The sequence below is a fragment of the Aotus nancymaae genome, unplaced genomic scaffold (assembly GCF_030222135.1).
Source record: "Aotus nancymaae isolate 86718 unplaced genomic scaffold, 86718_ANA_hifiasm-v0.15.2.pri h1tg000064l_1, whole genome shotgun sequence".
Lineage (NCBI taxonomy): Eukaryota > Metazoa > Chordata > Mammalia > Primates > Aotidae > Aotus > Aotus nancymaae.
Window position 1 is genome coordinate 14,291,387 of NW_026988479.1, and position 23,219 is coordinate 14,314,605.

General features: G+C 41.5%; 1 protein-coding gene and 1 pseudogene across 4 annotated transcripts in view; both read left to right on the forward strand.

Annotated features, from left to right (window-relative positions):
• The first annotated feature begins 703 nt into the window (after positions 1 to 703).
• Positions 704 to 23,219, forward strand: part of MATR3 (matrin 3) — a 42,652-nt gene continuing 20,136 nt past the window's right edge. For 2 of the 4 annotated variants that reach the window (XM_064366366.1, XM_064366365.1), the window contains exon 1: positions 704 to 845. Coding sequence is in view for 2 of the 4 variants with exons in the window: in XM_012474542.2 (XP_012329965.2) it covers positions 20,635 to 21,546 (912 nt within the window). In the remaining 2 variants the exon portion in view is untranslated. Of the gene's footprint in view, positions 846 to 20,459; positions 21,547 to 23,219 lie in introns of all 4 variants that reach the window. The other 2 variants (XM_012474542.2, XM_012474693.2) reach the window with 2 other exon arrangements.
• On the forward strand, positions 11,670 to 20,452 carry LOC105732761 (mediator of RNA polymerase II transcription subunit 28-like; annotated as a pseudogene).

Genomic DNA, 23,219 nt, shown 5'->3' on the forward strand with positions numbered 1-23,219 from the left:
GCCTGTAATACCAGCTACTTGTGAGGCTGAGGCAGGAAAATCGCTTCAACCTGGGAGGCGGAGGTTGCTGTGAGCCGAGATAACACCACTGCATTCCAGCCTGGGCAACAAGAGTGAAACTCCGTCTCAAAAAAAAAAAAAGAAAAAAAATTAGCCGGGCGTGGTCGTGCGGGCCTGTAGTCTCAGCTAGTGGGAAGGCTGAGGTGGGAGGATCCCTTGAGGACAAGAGTTTGAGGCTGCAGTGAGCCGTGATCACGCCACCGCACTCCAATCTGGGCGACAGAGACCCTGTCTTAAATAATAAAATAAATAAATAAACAAAATCCAGCCAAATGGTATCGTTTTCCCTTTGTTGCCCCAATAGCTAGCGCTTCCCACCATTCCTTGGCAAACAGAACAACCAGAGAGGCTAGAAGTCGGGTCTAAGCCAGGGACTCTCGGGAATCGCTTCTAACACGTACCCTATTTAAATTTTGTATTATGCTACTCAGGAGGTTGACAAACAGCCTTTTCGGGAATGGGACTCGAACTCGTAAGCCATAGCTGTTCCTCCATTTCCCGCCTCAGCCGGATGACAGAGAGGCTATCTCCAGGGTTAGACAACAACTACCGCAGGCAAAGGCGCGAGCGAGCTGCGCGCGCCGAGTAGGGGGAAGGACCTGGCGCGCGCCGCACCGGACCGAGGGGGTGGGGGCGAGCTCTCTCGCGAGAGTTCGTTTGTTCTGGGGCTGCAGCAGCTGCCGCCACCTCTATCCAGCGCCGTTGCTGCGGGGGATTGTGGGAGCCTCCGCGTCCCGCTCGCTGGGAGAGAGGTACCTCTCCTTTTCCCTCTCCCTTTCCCTAAGGTAGGCGTGAAACGGGTAAGAGTCGGGGTGGGGTGGCTCGGGGCTCTCTGTGTCCGCCGGGAGGGGACAGCGACGGCGACAGGGGCCGCGGGGAGCCGGTGGCGCGCCTTTCTTGCTCGCTCCCGTTCTGCCTCCCTCCGCGCTGCGTATGTGAGCCGCCTGATCGGCGGCCGCCATGTTAGGAGCGCAGTGGCGGCGCAACCAGCCTTCTCGGGCGGCAGAGGTGAGCGGGCCGGGAGGGAGACACGCGGCCGACCGAGGGCCCAGGGTGTGGCGGGAGAGTCGGGGTGAAGAGGTTCGCTGGTCGGCCGAGCTTCCCGCGCGTCCTGGGCTCGTTGTGGGCGGGGGCGGGACAGCGAGCCCGTTACACGCGGGCCGCGGCGCTGAGGGGGAGGGAGGAGCGCTCGAGGCCTGAGGGACAGACTGTCCATTGGGGGCCTGTCATTTGGGGAGGATGATTAAGATAGCGAAGTCCTTGGGTAGCGCCAGTCCCAAATAACGCGTTCGCCTTTTTTCTCTGAAAATGTTCCTCAAAATGGAGGATTTCGCAGACTCCGAAGAGCCTGCCGTTTGAGCAGGTTTCTTTCTTCTCCCGATGTCACGGCCTTCGCGCCGCTCCTCGCCCTTCGCCTCAGAGCGCCCCCTAAGATTCTCGATCCAAACGCGCGCGCGCGTCGTTAGGTGGACATCAGAAACAACTCCTCCCCGCCCCCCATCGCGTAAAAATGGCCGAAAAATTAAACGTTAACGCTTGTTTTTCGTACCACGTCGTGGAGCAAGCCTCCTGCAATACGCTGCGAGGCGGGTGATTTGCGCTTGTTTAGTCAGTCACCTCACATCCTTTTTCTCTTTATCAAAATACTGTTAGTTCAGGTTCCTTTGGAGAGGATCGTGTGGTGTGGGACCTTCCGGTTTCCAGACAAAGGGTTTTGGAATACCAAGGTGTAGTTGCCGTATCGTTGTTTGCATTTCGAGCTCTGTGCCATGTTCTATGTTCTACATTTACTGTAGATGAATATTCCCTAGGCGTTTATCCTGCTCTGTGGCCCTGTTCTGTGGAATATTCCTATTGGATCTGTTACAGTTTTTCAGTCAGACATTTCTAGAACGGTTATGGTGGTTCTGAGATGTTTAGCCTTTCGGGCGCGCTGGAGTAATGTGAAGAGTCGTTGATTTCGTAGGTAGTGGTCACGAGATTTTGTATTGATAGTGCGTTCTGTGTTTTAAACCTTGGTTTAAGATTTCTAAATAGTCGGTAAAATACATTTTTCTCCTCAAGAAATCTGAACAGTTGACTATATGGACAAAAATGATGTTTTAGGCTATTTTAATAAATGTTTAAAATAAAGTTTCCCTTTAAAAACATTTCTTTACTAATGGCTCAGTCATCTACCCAGTCTGCTGACGTTGTTTTTCACATTAGCATTGTTTTAAAAATCAAGAAGGGCTTGAGAGAGATTTTCGTTGCAAAAACGCTCTGGATGATGCCTTTTCCACTTAAATAGAATGTTTTTGCAAACTCGAAATTAAACACCATTAAAATACTACATGAAGATTCTTCTCGTTGGTTATGTAAGATTTGAAAAAGATAATTTGGCCAGATGTTTGTGAAGTGCTGTAAATTTGTATTTCTTCCTTTGCACATAACAGTACATGCTTATAACATGACTTTGTACTTTACCCAGGGAAGTTTCACTTTATCATCTTTATGTATTTTTAAGTTGTGTACAGCTTTTATATCACATTTTGAACTAATTTGGAAGGTTTTAACCACCTTTGATCTGAGCATTTGTTAAGTCATTAAGCATGCTAATTTTCTTACTAATGCTTTTGGAGTTTTTAAACACTAATATTACAAGTCAGTTAATGGTTTTTACTGAGGAGTGCAACGATGATGTCATATTTTAGGAGCATCGCGTAGTTCAAATCCCTAATTTTATAGAACAGAAGATTAAAGCCCAGATAGGTTGTGACCAGTTGCAATAGTAGCAATGCTGCCAGTGTGGTCTAGAGAGGCCTTGGATCTTTTTATCTGAAACAGGATCACTCTGTTGCCCAGACTGGAGGGCAGTGGCGCGATCACTGGCTCACGGCTCACGGCTCACAGCAGCCTCTACCTCCCAGACGCGAGTAATCCTCCCACCTCAGCCTTCTGGGCAGCTGAGATCACAGGCACGCACCACCATACCCAGCTAATTTTTTGATCTTCTGTAGAGACATGTTCTCGCTATGTGGCCTAGGTTGGTGTTGAGCTCCTGGAGCCCTTAGATCTTGATTTGGTCCTTGATTCAGACTCCTTCACAGTATAGTATAACAAATGGGCTTAAAATGGAAAGGTTGCTTGTAGTAATTTATCCTAAGGGAATAGTGTGACAGATAAATTTAATAACAGTTAATGGTTTTTGAAAATCTAAAGATTCAAGTTTGAGAATCTGCTAATTCTGTTGTGGAAGTGGAAATCTTAATACAGCTAAAAAGAGTATTTTTAGGCTGGACGTGGTGGCTCACTCCTGTAATGCCAGTACTTTGAGAGGCAGAGGTGGGCGGATCACGAGGTCAGGAGATCCACACCCTGGCTAACACGGTGAAAACCCATCTCTACTAAAAATAAATAAATAAAGAAAGAAAAGAAAGAAAATAAACCAGGTATGGTGGCACACGCCTGTAGTCCCAGCTACTTGGGAGGCTGAGGCAAGAGAATCGCTTAAACCTGGGAGGTGGAGATTGCAGTGAGCCGAGATCGCGCCACTGCACTCCAGCCTGGGCCACAGAGAGACTGTTTCAAAAATAAATCAAAAACCAAAAAAACCACACAGTATTTTAGTTGAAGAGTAATTACGGGAAAATGGTAATGCTATATAGTTTTAACTGTAAAGGAAAATATTGTAAACTGCTAATGTCGTTTGATTGTATTTTGTGGGTTTTGTTTTGTTTTGTTTTGTTTTTGTTTTTTGAGATGGAGTCTCTTTCACCCAGGCTAGAGTGCAGTGGTGCGATCTCCGCTCACTGCAAACTCTGCCTCCCAGGTTCAAGAGATTCTCTTGCCTCAGCCTCCTGAGTAGCTGGGATTACAGGCATGTGCCACCACGCCCGGCCAATTTTGTATGTTTAGTAGAGATGATGTTTCTCCGTGTTGGTCAGGCTGGTCTTGAACTTCCGACCTCAGGTGATCCGCCTGCCTTGGTCTCCCAAAGTGCTGGGATTACAGGCATGAGCTACTGCACCCGGCGGATTGCTTTCAAAAGGACAATATAAAACATGAAAATAGACACACATCCCAAAATGTTTGCTCAGATTTTGGCGTTATGAGTAATTTGTGTTTCCTCCCTGGTGTTTTTCTGAATTTATTACAATAAATTACATCTACTTTTGTAATGAGGGGAAAATTGAAAAACATTTTGTAAATGCTAGAACTGCTTAAAATTATTAGAATCTCCTGTATTTTTAAGGGAAATTGATATAAACTAGCTGCTTCAAGTCTGAAGTGAAAAGTACTCGGACCCCTCCACCCCATTTGCTCGCAGTATCCTAAAATCTGTGCTCTCGCTGCAGTTCCCTTTGGGTTCCATGTTTTCCTTGTTCCCTTCCATGCCTAGCTGGATTGCAGAGTTGAGTTAAGTTTATGATTATGAAATAAAGACTAAATAACAACAACAACAAAAAGTACTCGGAAGTGACAGAAAGTAGTGCTTATTGTGTAACATTCTGGTTCTTAGATACAAGCAAACACAGGGATCAGACTATTCTTACGCAAAAATGTTAAAATCATTATTATTGGCTGGGTGTCGTGGCTCATGCCTGTAATCTCAGCACTTTGGGAGGCTGAAGCGGGCGGATCACGAGGTCAGGAATTCAAGACCAGCCGGGCCAAGATGGTGAAACCCTTTCTCTACTAAAAATAGAAAAATTAGCCGGGCGTGGTGGCACGCGCCTGTAATTCCAGCTATTCGGGAGGCTGAGGCAGAGAATTGCTTAAATCTGGGAGGCGGAGCTTGCAGGGGGCCGAAATTGCACCACTGCACTCCATCCTGGGCGACAGAGTGGGACTCAGTCTCAAAAATAAAAATAAAATAAAAATTATTGGAAATAGTACTAATTAGCTTATAGTATGAACTGCAGCCAAAGAATTGAATAATGGTCCGATATTCTTAGAACATCTTTTAGTTAGGGATACTTGATTTTATATACCTCCTTTAGTTAGAATTGTAGTACAGCTATCCCATACTTCTGGCAACAGGTTCTAGAGGTGGTTGATTGCAGCTGGGCACCAGTAATCCCAGCACTTTAGGAGGCCTAGGTGATCATCTAAGGTCAGGAGTTCCGAGACCAGCTTGCCTGACATGGCGGTGCCCTGTTTTTACTAAAAAATATAAAATTAGCTGGGCGTAGTGGCAGACACCTATAATCCCAGCTACCTGGGAGGCTGAGGTAGGAGAATCACTTGAACCTAGAAAGCGGAGGTTACAGTTAGCCGAGATCACGCCACTGCATTCCAGCCTGGGCAGCAGAATGGGACTCTGCCTCAAAAAATAATTAAAGTGGATGATTGACTTAACATTTGGGATAGACAGTGCTAAGTGTTGGGATGGATTGGAAGCATTATAGGCTGGGAGTGTAATTTTGCCATTTTCTGTATATGTGGTTGGTTATTGTAAGGCACAATGCTGTCCAGGAAATAAAGTGCTGTAATTTCTAATTATTAGCTATGTAGTAAACCTTTCTCACTGAATCATTAGGATTAAGGGCTTTGCAGTTCTTGATAAAAGTTTATGTGTTGGCCAGGCGCGGTGGCTCATGCCTGTAATCCCAGCACTTTGGGAGACTGAGGCCGATGGATCATGAGGTCAGGAGTTCAAGACCAGCCTGGCCAACATGGGGAAACACCTTCCCTACTAAAAATACAAAAAATAGTCAAGTGTGGTAGCGCAGGCTTGTAGTCTCAGCTCCTTGGGAGGTTAAGGCAGGAGAATTGCTTGAAACCGGAAAACAGAAGTTGCAGTGAGCCAGGATCGTCCACTGCACTCCAGCCTGGCGATGGAGGGAGACTCTGTCTTGGAAAAAAAAATTTTTTTTGAGTACAACTTTTAGGTTTTGACTTACTCAACACATTTCTATTATAAGCCTATTTGTAAACGTGATATATGACAAAGTGCTGTTATCTGACCTGACCTCAATCTGATTTGTTACTGTGGCACTTCCGTATGAATGGAGTGCAGAGTGCCTTTGATGTGATGCAGCTTTGGTGTAATTTTCCAATTGTACATCAAACCCTAGTGTTCTCTATATAGATAAAGCTGCAGACATTTGGAAGTGAAAAACAAAGTAACTGTGTGAAGTAGTAATGAAAGCTTAGGTTTAAAGCTATTCCAAAATTTAAAGTACACCCCCCCAAACTTGAAAAACATCTTATCTGGCATTCTCTTTAATCTAGAATCCCACTAACCTGGTTGTTGGTACCTATTCTCAGGCAGAAACAGGTTAGTAGGAAAACGGGAGGGTGCCTGTGGGGCAGGAGAGAGTAGTTTTCAACTAGACTGATGGATAAGAGGAGTAAAGAGCAGGCCGGGCGCGGTGGCTCACGCCTGTAATCCCAGCACTTTGGGAGGCCAAGGCGGGTGGATCACGAGGTCATGAGATCGAGACCATCCCGGTCAACATGGTGAAACCCCGTCTCTACTAAAAATACAAAAAATTAGCTGGGCACGGAGGTGCGTGCCTGTAATCCCAGCTACTCAGGAGGCTGAGGCAGGAGAATTGCCTGAACCCAGGAGGCGGAGGTTGCAGTGAGGCAAGATTGCGCCATTTGCACTCCAGCCTGGGTAACAAGAGCGAAACTCCGTCTCAAAAAAAAAAAAAAAAAAAAAAAAAAGAGGAGTAAAGAGCAACAAAGCGCCTGTGGTAAATGTCTTAGTGGGCCAGCAGTAAATGCAGCAAGTATGAAAAGTAATCAATTAATCTTAAGGAGCTGTATCACCTGCATTTAGTTCATGAAGATATGTAACTTTTGGATCTTTTGGGATATGTATGGTTTTTTTCCTCCTTCGTGGGGATTATTAGGATATTAGGCATCCCCCTTTGGTAGAGTAACACACAGAGAGGAACCTATACCATACATGAAAATTAAAAGACAATTATTTGCGCACCCAACTTGAGCAGTAGTTGGGGGAAAGAACAATAGTGTCAAAGAAATACAAACATTTGGTGGGACGTGGTGCCTCACGCCTGTAATCCCAGCATTTTGGGAGGCTGAGGCAGGCAGATCGCTTGAGGCCAGGAGTTCAAGACCAACCTGGGCAACATGTGAAACCCCATATCTACTAAAAATACAAAACTTAGCCAGGCGTGGCACGTGCTTGTAACTCCAGCTGCTGGAGAGGCTGAGGCAGGAGAATTGCTTGAACCTGGGAGGCAGACGTAGTGAGCCAAGATCGTGCCACTGCACTCTATCATGAATGACAGAGCAAGACTGTCAAAAAGAAAAAGAAATACAAACATTTGAACTCCAAATATTCTTTGTGTATAGAAAAGTTTAGTGGATAATTAAAACTAGAACAGAGGCTGGGCACAGTGGCTCATGCCTGTAATCCCAGCACTTTGGGAGGCCAAGGCGGGCGGATCACTAGATCACAAGTTCGACACCAATCTCACCAACATGGTGAAACCTCGTCTTTAAAAAACAAAAAAAAAAAGGAAAAAAAAATAGAACAGAGAGAAAACAAGCCTATAAGTTGAGAGATTTTTAGTTATGTGACTGAAAGGGTTGGAAAAGCGTATCAGTTTAGCGCTTGTGTCTGTCTTTGTGTGGGCCATGGTACTTTGGAAGAGCACCATGGAGGAGGAAGTTTTGCAATTTTGCACCAAGGGACACCAAGAAACACTAGCAAATGTTCTTGCTAATGGAAAGAAATTGAAAACAACCTAAATGTTCATCATCTGCAGAATAGATAAGTACATGTACATATATAATGGTATCTATATTGCATTGAAAATGTAGGTTTAACTCACTTATGTATAATTGTGGATAAACCTGTTTTTAAAAGCAACTCAGAACAGTACAAGTTGTCAATTTGCATAAAGTTCAGAAATGCAAAATTAACACTTTTTTAAGAGTACATACAGTAAGTAGTCAAACTTAAAAACAAGAGGAGGGAGTCATTGGAAATTACTATGTAGATTTATTTCCAAGGTCTTGTTAATGTTCTGTTTCATATTTTTTTATACACTGGTTTGTATAATTCATTGAATGATTAAAAGGGGGGTGCTAGACCTTAAGAAAATTACTAGAATTATATGAAATGAGAGAGAGATGCATCCTAGCTAATAATTTACACAAGCATTGAGCAGTTTCTATAAATGGAATAGCAAGGAGACCTTTCTAGAAGGTGTTTCGTTGTGGTTGGGGAAAGGGTTTAGAGAAGTAGAATGGAACCGGTATATGAAAGGCATTGAAAATTATATGTGAGGCAGGGCACAATAGTTCATTCCTATACCCCTAACACTTTGGGAGGCTGAGGCAGAAGGATCACTTGAGCCCAGGAGTTCATGATAGCTCAGGCAACATAGTGAGACCTTATCTCTACTAAAAATGTGAAAAAATGGTTGGGTGTAGTGGTGCATGCCTGTGGCTCCTGCTCAGACAGGAGGATCACTTGAGCTGAGATTGTGCCACTGCACTGGGCTACAGAGCAAGACCCTGTCTTGAAAAAGAAAAGAAATCGTAGTGTGGATTTTGTGTGGTAAGTGGTAGGAAGTAGCAGGTTTTTGAGCAGGAGTGTGTGAAATGAGTGATGTTTCAAATTGTTTATGTTGGAAGATGATGAGGTGTGAGCTTCAGTGTCAGGAGGCCAGCAAATTAGGGCAGAGAATATAGAAAGGTCAGGTCTATGGCCATACACCCTAAATGCTCCTGATCTTGTCTGATCTTGGAAGCTAAGCAGTGTTGGACCTCGTTAGTACTTGGATGTGGTAAGGACTGCAGAGTGAAGGATGATTTAAATAACAGGTTGGCAATAGAGAATGAAGAAGGAAGATGTTTAATTTGTCCACTTTTACTAGAATCACTGCAATATGGATATTTTTCTTTATCTTATCTGTTAAAAGTTACTACCAGTCGGCCAGGTGCAGTGGCTCATGCCTGTAATCCCAGCACTTTGGGAGGCTGAGGCGGGCAGATCATGAGGTCAAGAGATGGAAACCATCCTGGCCAACATGGTGAAACCCCCTCTCTACTAAAAAATACAAAAATTAGCTGGGTGTGGTGGCGCACATCTGTAGTCCCGTCTACTGGGGAGGCTGAGGCAGGAGAATCGCTTGAACCCGGGAGGCAGAGGTTGCAGTGAGCTGAGATCGCGCCACTGCATTCTAGCCTGGCGACAGAGCAAGACTCTGTCTCAAAAAAAAAAAAAAGTTACTACCAGTCTTTAATTCTGGTTATTAAAGCTGATTCCTGAACCAGCATGGCATTAAAATTGACACACGAAAGAGACTACAGTGCAGATAAAAAGTTTATAAAGTCTTAGGCCGGGCGCGGTGGCTCACGCCTATAATCCCAGCACTTTGGGAGGCTGAGGCGGGTGGATCACGAGGTCAAGACATCAAGACTATCCTGGTCAACATGGTGAAACCCCGTCTCTACTAAAAATACAAAAAATTAGCTGGGCATGGTGGTGTGTGCCTGTAATCCCAGCTACTCAGGAGGCTGAGGCAGGAGAATTGCCTGAACCCAGGAGGCGGAGGTTGCAGTGAGCCGAGATCGCGCTATTGCACTCCAGCCTGGGTAACAAGAGCAAAAACTCCGTCTCAAAAAAAAAGTTTATAAACTCTTTATTCATGTGTGCTTGGATCAGTCCTTTTTACCTCTAAAAGTTTTTCTCATCTAAAAATAAAGAAAACTTAATTTTACATTCTTAGTTTTATAAGGATCAGATTACACCAAATGAGATGGTTACTATGGTGCTTACGGTGTGCCAGACACTATTTTAGATGTTTTATGTAGACTAATTTATTAAGTCTTCTTTTCAAGACAGTCTTGCTTTGTGACCCAGGCTGGAGTGCAGTGGCGCAATCTTGGCTCACTGCAACCTCCACCTCTGGGGTTCAAGTGATTCTCCTGCCTCAGCCTCCCCAGTAGATGGGATTACAGGCACGTGCCACCACGCTTAGCTAATTTTTGATGTTTTTTGTTTGTCTGCATTTTTTGAGACAGTTTTGCTCTTGTCGGCCAGGCTAGAGTGCAATTTGGGACAATCTTAGCTCACTGAAACCTCTGCCTCCTAGGTTCAAGCACTTCTCTCCTGCATCAGCCTCCCGAGTAGCTGGGATTACAGGCGCCTGCCACCATGCCTGGTTGGTTTTTTGTATTTTTAGTAGAGACAGGGTTTCTCCATGTTGGCCAGGCTGGTCTCGAACTTGTGACCTTAAGTATCTTCCCACCTCAGCTTCCCAGAGTGTTAGGATTACAGCTGTGAGCCACTGTGCCTGGCCTAACTTATTAAGTCTTTACAGCCTAATAAAATAGGTATTATTTTTATTTTCCCCCCAACTTTTTTCCTCAAGGTTACACAGCTGTTTGTAATAGAACCAGGATTCACATGATGACTTTTGGGCCCCCAAATTTCAGTATATATGAAATAAAGGTGTTGTAGAAATGTTTGTGGAAGTCTTAGGGATACAGAATGGAACAGCTTTCTTTTTTTTTCTTCTCCCGCTCCCCACCCGAGACAGTGTCTCCATCTGTCACCCAGGCTGGAGTGCAGTGGTACGATCTCGGCTCACTGCAGCCTCCACCTCCTGGGTTCAAGTGATTCTCCTGCCTCCGTCTCCTGAGTAGCTGGGACTACAGATGTGTGCCACCACACCTGGCTAATTTTTGTATTTTTAGTAGAGATGGGGTTTCATCATTTTGGCCAGGCTAGTCTCGAACTCCTGATCTCAAGTGATCTCCCCCCTCGGCCTCCCAAAGGGCTGGGATTACAAGCATGAGCCACCGCACCCAGCCCAGAATGGAGCTTTGAAAGAAATCACTGATTTTGCTTAAGCACAGAAGAAAGTAAAGCCAAGTTTGTGTTGTAGATCAAATAGAGACTGAACTTTATCAGGTAAACCGAGTTAACTTTCTATCTTGTAGTATGGATTTACTTAATCAATTCTGTGTAGTCTTTTTTTTTTTTTTTTTTTTTTTTTTTGAGTTTCGCTCTTGTTACCCAGGCCGGACTGCAATGGCACGATCTCGGCTCACGGCAACCTCCGCCTCCTGGGTTCAAGCAATTCTCCTGCCTCAGCCTCCCGAGTAGCTGGGACTACAGGCGCACACCACCATGCCCAGCTAATTTTTGTATTTTTAGTAGAGACGGGGTTTCACCATGTTGACCAGGATGGTCTCGATCTCTTGACCTCATGATCCACCCTCCTCGGCCTCCCAAAGTGCTGGGATTATAGGCGTGAGCCACCACGCCTGGCCTCCTGTGTAGTCTTAATCTGTAACTATTTCTTGTCTGATTGAAGGTCACTGGGAAAAAGTTTTTTTGTTTTTTTTGTTTTTTGTTTTTTTGAGTCGGAGTTTCGCTCTTGTTACCCAGGCTGGAGTGCAATGGTGCAATTTCGGCTCGTCGCAACCTCCGCCTCCTGGGTTCAAGCAATTCTCCTGCCTCAGCCTCCCGAGTAGCTGGGACTACAGGCGCACGCCACCATGCCCAGCTAATTTTTAAAAATATTTTTAGTAGAGACGGGGTTTCACCATGTTGACCAGGATGGTCTCGATCTCTTGACCTTGTGATCCACCTGCCTCGGCCTCCCAAAGTGCTGGGATTAGTAGGCGTGAGCCACCGTGCCCGGCTGGGAAAAAGTTTTAAACCTAGGAAGAAGACAATATTATTCCAGGTCTGAGTCAGAATTTCTTAAACTGGTTAACATGGAAGTTTTCTATCTTAGCAGCTGGTGCCACTCTGCAACACTTGTATGTATCATTAATTAGCCTAAGGATCAAGAAGTGGACTAGAAGTTGACTTCACGTCTGTTAGATGGATTAAGAACAATGGTCTTAAAGCACTTGAAAATATTGATGATTGTGTTTCAGCCTTCCTGGCACTGCACTTTACAATGTTTTATTTTTTCTATTGTGTGGTAACACATACTACTATATAAAGTTGAAACTTTTATTATTATTATTATTTTGAGATGGAGTCTCGCTCTTTCACCCAGCCTGGAATGCAGTGGTGCAATCTCGGCTCAGTGCAACCTCCGCCTCCTGGGTTCAAACTATTCTCCTGCCTCAGCCTCCTGAGTAGCTGGGATTACAGGTGCACACCAGCACATCTGGCTAATTTTTGTATTTTTAGTAGAGACAGCGTTTCATCATGTTGGTCAGGCTGGTCTCAAACTTTTGACCTCAGGTGATCCACCTGCCTCAGCTTCCCAAAGTGCTGGGATTACAGGTGTGAGCCGCCATGCCTGGCTTATTATTAATACATGTTTTTGAGACAGACTCTCACTCTGTTTCCCAGGCTGAAATGCAGTGGTGTGATCTCAACTCACTGCACGTCTGCCTCCTGGGTTCAAACAGTTCTCCTTCCTCAGCCTCCCTAGTAACTGAGATTACAGGGGCATGCCACCACACTCTGTTAATTTTTGTATTTTTAGTAGAGAAGGGGTTTCTCCCTGTTGGCCAAGCTAGTCTCTCCTTATGTTCAGTGGTCCGTTGGTGTCAACCTCCCAGAGTACTGGCATTACAAGCATGAGCCACAGTGCCCAGCCTGAAACTATTTTCTACAGGGTTTACTGTTTAAATTATTTAGTAGTTTATTTTTTAAAAACTCTTCCCCCCACCCCTGACGGAGTCTTGCTCTGTTGCCCAGGCTGGAGTGCAGTGGTGCGATCTCAGCTCACTGCAACCTCTGCCTCCGGGATTCAAGCAATTCTCCTTCCTCAGACTCCCAAGTTGCTGGAATTACAGGCATGTGCCACCACACCTGGCTAATTTTTGTATTAGTAGAGATGGGATTTCACCATGTTGGCCAGGCTGATCTCAAACTCCTGACCTCAGGTAATGTGCCTGCCTCTGCCTCCCAAAGTGCTTTATTACAGGTGTGAGCCACCACACCTGGCCTATTTTAAAAACCATTAAGCCACTCGAGGTACATACCATACTGAGATGAGACTCTGATGCTCAAAAACATAGATTAGAGAGCATAAGATTTGAAAGTGGCTGAAATTCTAGGAAAAAAATGTAGTTCCTCAACACACTTCAAAAAGCAAGCCCTTAAATAATTGTTAAAAATATATTAAGTGATACATACACCAACATTAAAATGAAAACTAGCACTTTAAAGTGGAAACTATGGTAAATTATTTATAAAATTTAATAAATGAAAAAAAATTAAAGAATAACCGAAACCTGTTCTTGAATTCAAAATGAGTTGGATGCTTTTCTTGGAAGTCCTGACCACAGGAATCAGTATGTTTATGTGACTGATAACAAAAATCAAGCACCTGCATTTCCAAATGATGCTGCTTTGAAATTACTGATAGTCAGCTATATCTGACATCTACCAGTGACATGGTTAAGACATTTTTACTAAATTGGTATTGTTGATTGTTACCTAAAACATATTTGGTGATTCCAGACATGGCGGCTCTGCTAGGGGGAATGTTTTCTGGGCAGCCACCTGGGCCCCCACAACCCCCGCCGGGCCTCCCGGGGCAAGCTTCTTCAGGCAGCTCCAGGCGCTCCTAGACCTTCCAACAGTACTTTGGTGGACGAGTTGGAGTCATCTTTCGAGGCTCGCTTTGCATCTTTGGTGAGTCAGGACTATGTCAGTGGCACTGATCAGGAAGAAATTCGAACTGGTGTTGATCAGTGTATCCAGAAGTTTCTGGATATCGCAAGACAGACAGAGTGTTTTTTCTTACAAAAAAGATTGCAGTTATCTGTCCAGAAACCAGAGCAAGTTATCAAAGAGGTGTTGGGGATAGATAGATATTCTCATAGTTTATCATGTCGGATCGTTGCCTGATGTGAATACGTGAATAACAGTGCAGGATGTCTCAGAACTAAGGAATGAATTACAGCGGAAAGACGCACTAGTCCAGAAGCACTTGACAAAGCTGAGGCACTGGCAGCAGGTGCTGGAGGACATCAATGTGCAGCACAAAAAGCCAGCCGACATCCCTCAGGGCTCCTTGGCCTACCTGGAGCAGGTATCTGCCAACATCCCTGCACCTCTGAAGCTACCCTGAGCAAAGGGCAAAGGCATTCGGACTGTGAGTGGGCTGGTGCTTGAGGTTGGCCACACATCTTTTCCTGTGGACTTGATTTTATTTTGGAAGAATTCTTTGCCAGATAATGAGTTCATTTTAGTTTTATGCTCCCATTGAAAAATTTTCCACTACTTTTATAAGCTATTACTTTCTTGAGTACTTTAAGGGTCTGTAGCTTGGATAAATCAAGTAAATTTTTTTTTTGTCTTTAGCAAAGTTTTGACTGTGAGTGTGATGACGCAGGTTCTTTTTTATAGTGGTTTTGCTTGTTTTTAAATTTTGTATGACTTTTCATCTTTTTTTCATCTTTTTATGTGTGTTTCCTGGAGTTTGATATGAAGGAAAAAAGCATAATAGCCTGAGAATTAGGAGAAGGGGATTTTAGTTGTAGGCCTTGGGATAATTACCCCTCAGTGGTGAGTAGAAAAGTATGTAAATTTGCTCTGTTTTAAGACTTTAAACTACCTCAAGAAGAGGAATCTAACACAGTATTATTTGTAATGTTTCCAGAGCTCTCAGAATGAGGGTTTTTTTGTAAATAGGTCAGAAGAGGATTGAACTATCTTGGGCTAGTGTAGTAATCTTACAGTAGGATCCTTAGGTTGATGCTGACCTCTGTTTGGGGTATGTTTATATTTTATGTGGTGTTTACTTTTTCTTTGATAAAGAGGGATGTAGTGGGAACAGTGATAGGCTAACATTTATTACATTTTGCAGTAATGAATCCGTTTAATGGGCAGACACTGTTTTCAGTAGTCTGACATTTGGGGTATAGGTGAGCTATGAGGGGCTAAAGCTTGCTGTGATTGTCTATTTCTGTTTTGAGTTTTTTTTGCATGTATCATTTTTATTTTACATTTTGGGAAGGGAAACATTTTCCGTTAAGGAAGGTTGTTGCCAGTGGATTTGACTCCAAGGGACTAGAGTGTCATGGTGAGGGTGGAGGGGATGCAGGGTGATCATTGGCTACTGAGCCTCCACAAAGAGCATGTGGCGCCTCTGCCTTTGGAAGGATATTTTGCTCTCTTGTTAGTTTTGCAGGCAACCTTGGATTCGCTGTTAAGTTGCTGTTAAGAAATGGAGACCAGCGTTGTTTCTGCCTCTCGATGGTTAGGTTTTCTGAGTTTTATAATCTCTTATTAGATCTTATTAGATCACATCTCTTTACCCAGAACAAATGCTTCCCTATCTTCTGACTGGCAGTACTCCTGTGGCTCTGTGCCTTGCCTCATTTTATTTTCTTCAGCCTTGAGGGCCCCTTCCCACATGCACTGACATCCACTCGTGTGCCTGGTCCCTGAAGCCTCCCAGCACCTGTTCTGTTGCATCCTCAAGGCATGGGACTTTGATCTCTTCTGCTGCCCTTGCTAGGTTCTCCCTGGTGGGTTAGAGCTTTGTATCAGTCTCTCTGCCCCTCACAATTGTGGATTTTTATCTACTCTAATTCAATGATGCTAATGAGAATTAGACATTATTCCCCTTACATATATAGGGACCATATAGTCTTTATCTTTTTGTTGTGTATATATATGGTATCTGGCAAATGCATCTGTGATTACCAGCCTGACACCAACAAATCCCTTCAGTTAGGATGTATAGATTAAACAAAGCTTTGAAAAGCTCATATGCTATGACCTCAAGGTTGTTAACCTGATCATCTCATGGTAATTAGAAACTCTGATTGGCAGCTTTATATTTCTTGATTAAAAACCTAAATAGACTGATTAGGTTTTAGGTATTCTTTCAAAGAGTTTCTTGATTAAAAGATTGAGAACTATCCTGTTTGGTGCTTAGTGAAAAGATTTTGAATTACTGTATGTAACAGTTATTGCCATTTCTTTATTAAATTCAGAAGCTTTTTTGCCAAATAAATAACAATTTTTCAAAAAAAAACATATTTGGTATATTTTCACATGAATAAGCGAACAAATAAATGACAAAGGTGAGGCCGGGCGCGGTGGCTCAAGCCTGTAATCCCAGCACTTTGGGAGGCCGAGGCGGGTGGATCCCGAGGTCAAGAGATCGAGACCATCCTGGTCAACATGGTGAAACCCCGTCTCTACTAATACAAAAAATTAGCTGGGCACGGTGGCGCGTGCCTGTAATCCCAGCTACTCAGGAGGCTGAGGCAGGAGAATTGCCTGAACCCAGGAGGCGGAGGTTGCGGTGAGCTGAGATCGCGCCATTGCACTCCAGCCTGGGTAACGAGCGAAACTCCGTCTCAAAAAAAAAAAAAAAAAAAAAAAAATGACAAAGGTGATTGGCCTTGATGGAAAGATTATTTGGAAAATCTGAACATTTCTTGCAGTTCAGAAGAGGAAAATACAAGAAACTGGTTTTCTAGCTGTTGCTTATAAGTTTCAATGTGAAGTTAAAGGATTAAAATAATGTCATCACGAAGGTATTTTTTTCCTTGAATATCTCTACTTTTATGGATAAACCGTAAATCATCTTTTATTGTTTTATGGGTAATCTCAAATTAGTTGTGTGTTTGGTTTGTTTTTTTTTTTAAATTTCTGACTACAAAGACTGAGAAGAGAAAATTTATTTTTAAGAAGTGATAATCTCATACAGTTGAGAGCATGGTAAATTTCCATGTGTCGTAGTAGATACCTCTCAGCATTTTCGGAGGCCAAGGCAGGATGATTACTTGAGCCCAGGAGTTTGAGACCAGCCTAACCAACGTGTTGAAACCCCCTCTCTTCCAAAACTATGAAAATTAGCAGAGCATGGTGGCGTGTGTCTGTAGTCCCAGCTCTAAGTGGGAGAGGATAGTTTGAGCCTGGGAGGCAGAGGTTATAGTGAGCCTGGGCAGTGCACTCCCAGGTACGATGCCATTCCACTCCAGCCTGGGTGATGGAGGAGCCAGACCCTGTCTCAAAAAAAAAGAAAAGCTAAAGATCTCTTCATTTTTTTCTGTACCTTCTAAGAAACTGAAGTTGGCGTGGGCTTATTTCAGTAATTCTGCTAAATAACCCTCTGAAAGAATGTCTACGGACTTACAGGTAATCTTTAAGGAAATTTAGATCTGGAGCAACTGTTTGCTTCTGTTCTCCATGAATTTTCAGGGTATGTCAAAATTTTCAGAAATATTTTAGTATTCTAGTTTTTTTAATTGGAGAAGAAGCCAATAACAAAAGTCAGATTCTCATGAAATGGGTGGTAGAATATTGACTGACACATTTCCTAACTATACATAGGAATGATATTCAGATTTGTTTAGATGTTGAATGTGAAGCTAACATTTTTTTTTTTTTTTTTTTTTTTTTTTGAGACGGAGTTTCGCTCTTGTTACCCAGGCTAGAGTGCAATGGTACGATCTCAGCTCACCACAACCTCCGCCTCCTGGGTTCAGGCAATTCTCCTGCCTCAGCCTCCCGAGTAGCTGGGACTACAGGCACGCGCCACCGTGCCCAGCTAATTTTTTTGTATTTTTAGTAGAGACGGGGTTTCACCATGTTGACCAGGATAGTCTTGATCTCTTGACCTCGTGATCCCCACCCGCCTTGGCCTCCCAAAGTGATGGGATTACAGGCGTGAGCCACCGCGCCCGGCCGAAGCTAACATTTTTAAACAACTTAAAATTGTATCATAAAATAGTTTTAAGTTCCAGGTTGTTTTGCGTTGTCTATAAAAATGAATTTTTAAGCTCATTTGTTAAGAATTTGGTTATTAAGATTGTGGTAAATGGCATTTGTGAAGTGAAATTGTGGATAATGATAGTTTTTAGGGGGTGGAGGTGCTTTCTTTTTGGAAGTGAAAGGTTCTGCATTGATGGGCATTTACGCTATTATACAGAGATTTAAAATAGGTAAATTGGATTTTGATAATAACTGTTCTGCCAAAGCTACTATATTCAAAATTGTTTTAATTGCTAGTGTAATTTAAAGACAATTTTATAATTACAGGGTAAAACATATAGTAAAAGAAGCTAATCTTTTGTAAATAGTAAATGTATCAATATTGTACTACCTTTACTAATAGGCAGTGAGTCTTATGTGAATGAGCCCTTAGAAATGGCTAGTATGTCTTGGTCAGCATTGACATGATAGAAGAACTGCTTTCATAAATGCTTTTTCAACAGTGCTGCCATGTCTAGTTTCTCTCAACTTTTGTTCTAATAAAACCATTTTAAAGAATTTGGTTTGTGGTTTGATCCAAAATCCAACTTAAGATGCTTTTCACTAATTTTACCCTAATATCCTTGATGGAGCTGCTTTTTAAGTTGAAAGTGAGTATCTTAAAAATACTAAGGTTGTCGTTATGGAATTACACGTTGTCATGGGATTTACATTGTTTGTCTTGCCTCTTTTCTGAGTTTTTCTGACATCCATTTTCTGTTTGTCTTAAGGTTATCCTTTACCTTTGCTTCTCGTAACTTTTTCCTTTTGTAGATCCACTGTTTTCCTATGAGCTACCAAAATACGTAATTGAGAGCTCTGTAATCTGACAACCATATTTCCTTAAAATATGGCCATTTAAAAAATTTTAAACATAATTGTAATACTATTATATAATTTCTCTTAGGGAAAAATAGTTCAAAAGACTGACTTTTCAGTAATACAAAGCTCTGGCTACAACATGAAGGTCAAAGCTGCAAACATTTTTATTTTGAAAAACCCTCTAAAGGTTTTGACTTTTAAAAATATGTGTGAAAATTTAGAGGGTCCACCACCATTTACATAGCATCTCAACCACCGTTCTGTGTGGCATTCATAAGACAAATCAAAGAAACTTTCATCCAAAGAAGTCCACTTACTTTCGTCTTTATTAATCTTAAAGCTTAAGTAGTTTACATAGTGGATCTTGTCTAGAACTATTAATAGTTTCTTTGGTGTCTTTTCTCAAATTCATCTTTCTTGGTGTGCAAAAACATCTTCCTGTAACTCTAGCCACCTCTTATAGCATTTCTGTGTCTTTTAAAATTTGATTATATCTATTTTTAAAAACCTAGTTTAAATCTTTCTTGCCTGCAACTTTTTTTTATACTTCCTCTGCCACTGTATTTGTCCATTGTATCCTTGCTTTAATCTATCATTGGTGGAATTGGTCCTGTACATAGACTTGTAACTACTGGATATTGTCTGGTTTTACTGTTAAAGTTTAACATACTAGGCTACCAGTGCTGAGTGTATTGGTGATCAAAAAATATAAAACGTAACCGAGCAGTGCCTCATAGAGTTCTGTACCAAACAACTTCAGGTTTACTTCTGTATGTAGCTATGATTATAAAATTGTTTCACTGAAGATGTTATGTATATCTTTTAACTAATATTTTATGATAATCATGATGTAAATGATTTGCAAATTCTTATGTGACAGTTTTTGAGGTACAACAATAACGATTTAAGAAAGAAAACAGTTTCATCTAGAAACACTGTCTTGGGGGGATCATAATCCGAACTTAAATTTTCCAGGTGTTTTGGGCTATTCTTGTGAAAAGTTTACAGGAAACTGTAACCAAGATCTTATTTTCATTTTTACCTGTTTTGTGCTCTAGATGTGCTATGTAACCCTGAGCATTAAATAAGTACTGATGGATGCTAATTTGGGGAGTTCCCTTCTTTAAATCACCTGTATTTCCTGTAACTAGGTTTTTTTCTTGGGAGGGCTCCTATTCCTGTACTGACCAGAGTTAGTTCTCCTTACTTTAAAAAGATTAGATATGAAGTACGCACTGCCTGATAGAGGATGGTCAGTAAGAAGGCAGTTAGTTATATAACTTAAATTTGGGCAGCAATCCTTAAAACTACAGGAAGTGACTTATTTTTCTTATTCACATCTGTCTTCACCTCAAATTGATTTTGCTATATAAAGGTCTCAGCTATTGTATTTGGTCTTATATCTTATATTAGGTACTTCAAACCTAAGCTTCATTTACTTGTGATTTTACTTGGTCTTTCCGATAGTGATAACAGGTCTCATTTTCCAAAGCACAGTACAACTGATTCATCTTTGACTTGCTGACCTTGATTTTTTTTTTGTTTTTAGTCTTCTCCTGGAACTTAAGCATCATACTATAGGGTGTATTTTTATTCTTCTAAAAGAAGAAACCCATCTATATTTTTACTGAAATTTTGATGTACTCAGACATCTAACCTTTCAATTTACGTGTTTTTAAACTCAGTATGAAATTCCCTTTAATAGTTAAGCTTTAGCATGAAATACTGCTTTTTAAATATCTATATGCAGGCTCTGCATACATCAGGAATCTGTTTAAGATATGTAATAAATTCCTTGTAAGTTTGAGATCTTAAATGTTTTTTTTTTTAATCAACATGATGCATAAGTTTTTTTTTTCTTAAAAAAACGGCATCTGCTTAAAGGGATTTATGACTAAAATTGCTTATTTTTCTACAGAGTTGTCTGCTGGTTCTCAGCTTGAAGAAGATTCTGCAGTCCTTATTGATCCTTTTTCTTGGCGTTACCATTTTTTGAAGCAAAGTTAACCTAGCTTTCTAGTTTGAGCTTTCTTTTTGGCCGTCTTTAAAAAAATTTTTTTTAATCTATAAAATAGACAAGAGCTAGTTCTACAATGTCCAAGTCATTCCAGCAGTCATCTCTCAGTAGGGACTCACAGGGTCATGGGCGTGACCTGTCTGCGGCAGGAATAGGCCTTCTTGCTGCTGCTACCCAGTCTTTAAGTATGCCAGCATCTCTTGGAAGGATGAACCAGGGTACTGCACGCCTTGCTAGTTTAATGAATCTTGGAATGAGTTCTTCATTGAATCAACAAGGAGCTCATAGTGCACTGTCTTCTGCTAGTACTTCTTCCCATAATTTGCAGTCTATATTTAACATTGGAAGTAGAGGTCCACTCCCTTTATCTTCTCAACACCGTGGAGATGCAGACCAGGCCAGTAACATTTTGGCCAGCTTTGGTCTGTCTGCTAGAGACTTAGATGAACTGAGTCGTTATCCAGAGGACAAGATTACTCCTGAGAATTTGCCCCAAATCCTTCTACAGCTTAAAAGGAGGAGAACTGAAGAAGGCCCTACCTTGAGTTATGGTAGAGATGGCAGATCTGCTACACGGGAGCCACCATACAGAGTACCTAGGGATGATTGGGAAGAAAAAAGGCACTTTAGAAGAGATAGTTTTGATGATCGTGGTCCTAGTCTCAACCCAGTGCTTGATTATGACCATGGAAGTCGTTCTCAAGAATCTGGTTATTATGACAGAATGGATTATGAAGATGACAGATTAAGAGATGGAGAAAGGTGTAGGGATGATTCTTTTTTTGGTGAGACCTCGCATAACTATCATAAATTTGACAGTGAGTATGAGAGAATGGGACGTGGTCCTGGCCCCTTACAAGAGAGATCTCTCTTTGAGAAAAAGAGGGGCGCTCCTCCAAGTAGCAATATTGAAGACTTCCATGGACTCTTACCGAAGGGTTATCCCCATCTGTGCTCTATATGTGATTTGCCAGTTCATTCTAATAAGGTGAGTTAACGCAACAGATGCTTCTAATTTCTTTTACATTGTAGTGCCTATTTACCTATATCTTTTACTCTAATTCTGTAGTCTGATGACATTGAGTTGATCAAGCATTTTTAAACTTTTGAGAACACTTACTTTATTTGGAAGGTAATTGTTTTTGAGCATTTTAAACCAGGGCTTTACATTAATACATTCTGCCTAGATTACTTCTGGCCACAAAGCTGTCATCCACTGAGATTATCTTGTTGGTTTTTGGCATCAATATGTTCTTCTTAATCATATATTTAAGCAGGTTTTTTTTGTCTGCTTTGTTGAATTAAGTATTTTTTTTGCAGTCAATGTGCTCTGCCATTTAGGATGCTAGATTTCAGCTCTCCATCTGTCTTGATTGCTGATTTGTACGTAGTAAAGATGTATCCTTGAACAATTCTCTTTTTTTCCTTATCTGTGGCTACAGGGAAAGAGTTAATGTAGAGCCCTGGTGTTTGTTTCAGTATGTTTCATATTTTAGATTAGTTCATTCTTCTTTTTTAATTTCCCTTTAACACAAACTCTCATACTATGACTGAAATTTTTCATCATTTTTTTTCTCCTTTTCCACGACTTTCTTAAACATACTTCAAAACTCACTTTTTATTATCCCATATTGCATCTATCCCTTTAGAGACTTGGACAAATCAACTACTACAGTATCCTGCTCTGTGTTCCTCATAAACAAATTCTTTTTCTGAGTTAGGCTTAGACTTCTGATATAGCCATTTGAAAAGAAAATCTAATTCTCCTTTGCTTTAATTATCACATCTGGCAAAATGGGAACTTTTTCAAAATGCCCTTTTAAATATGTTGTCCTTTCTCTTTCAACTTTTTCAGTGTTACTTGTTCTGACTTTTTTCCCCCCAATATATGGTGCAGTTGACTTAAAGTCATCATTATAGCACCCCACTAGCTCGATCTATAATCTGTGACCATCCATTTTTCCTGATGTGCTCTACTTAACTGGAACAAGTTGCTGCCATGAAATTGATTTGATGGTTACTATTATAGGGTTTTTCTTTACAATAACATCTGGAAGGGTCATTTTCTTTTCATAGCAATCCTTGGATAAGCATTTTTTAGTGAGTATTGATTTTTTTTTTAGTGACTAAATCATACCATTAATGATATTGTTTTTAATATTCTGTTAAGGACTATTACCAGTCACTCCCTTTCCTTATGTTTGGATCTCAGTATTTTTGGCTTTTAATCTTTAGTCTGTACCAAAGTAAATTAACATAAATGCTAAATTTAGGTTCATTTAAACATTTAAGAAGATGTATTTTGATTAAGAACTATAACCCCAAACTATGAAAGTCAGCAAATTTTAATTGATATATATTTTGCATGTTAACTTTTCCTAAATTTGTTGGCTATACTAAATATATCATGGAATTCGTTTTAGTTTTTGATTAGCACTAAACTTTAAATTTTAGGTCCCAGGTGAATTTATAGAATGAAAAGTTCCATTAAACATTGGTGACTCCAATTTTTCTATATTATTTCTTGCCTGTTTATAAGGACATAATAGCAGAAATGGCAATATGACCAATGTTCTCAGAAAGGATTTCTAAATTCTGAGGGAAATAAATAGTTGCAGTGTCTCAAATGAGAGTGATATTAAGGGACTTAAAATCTTTGCT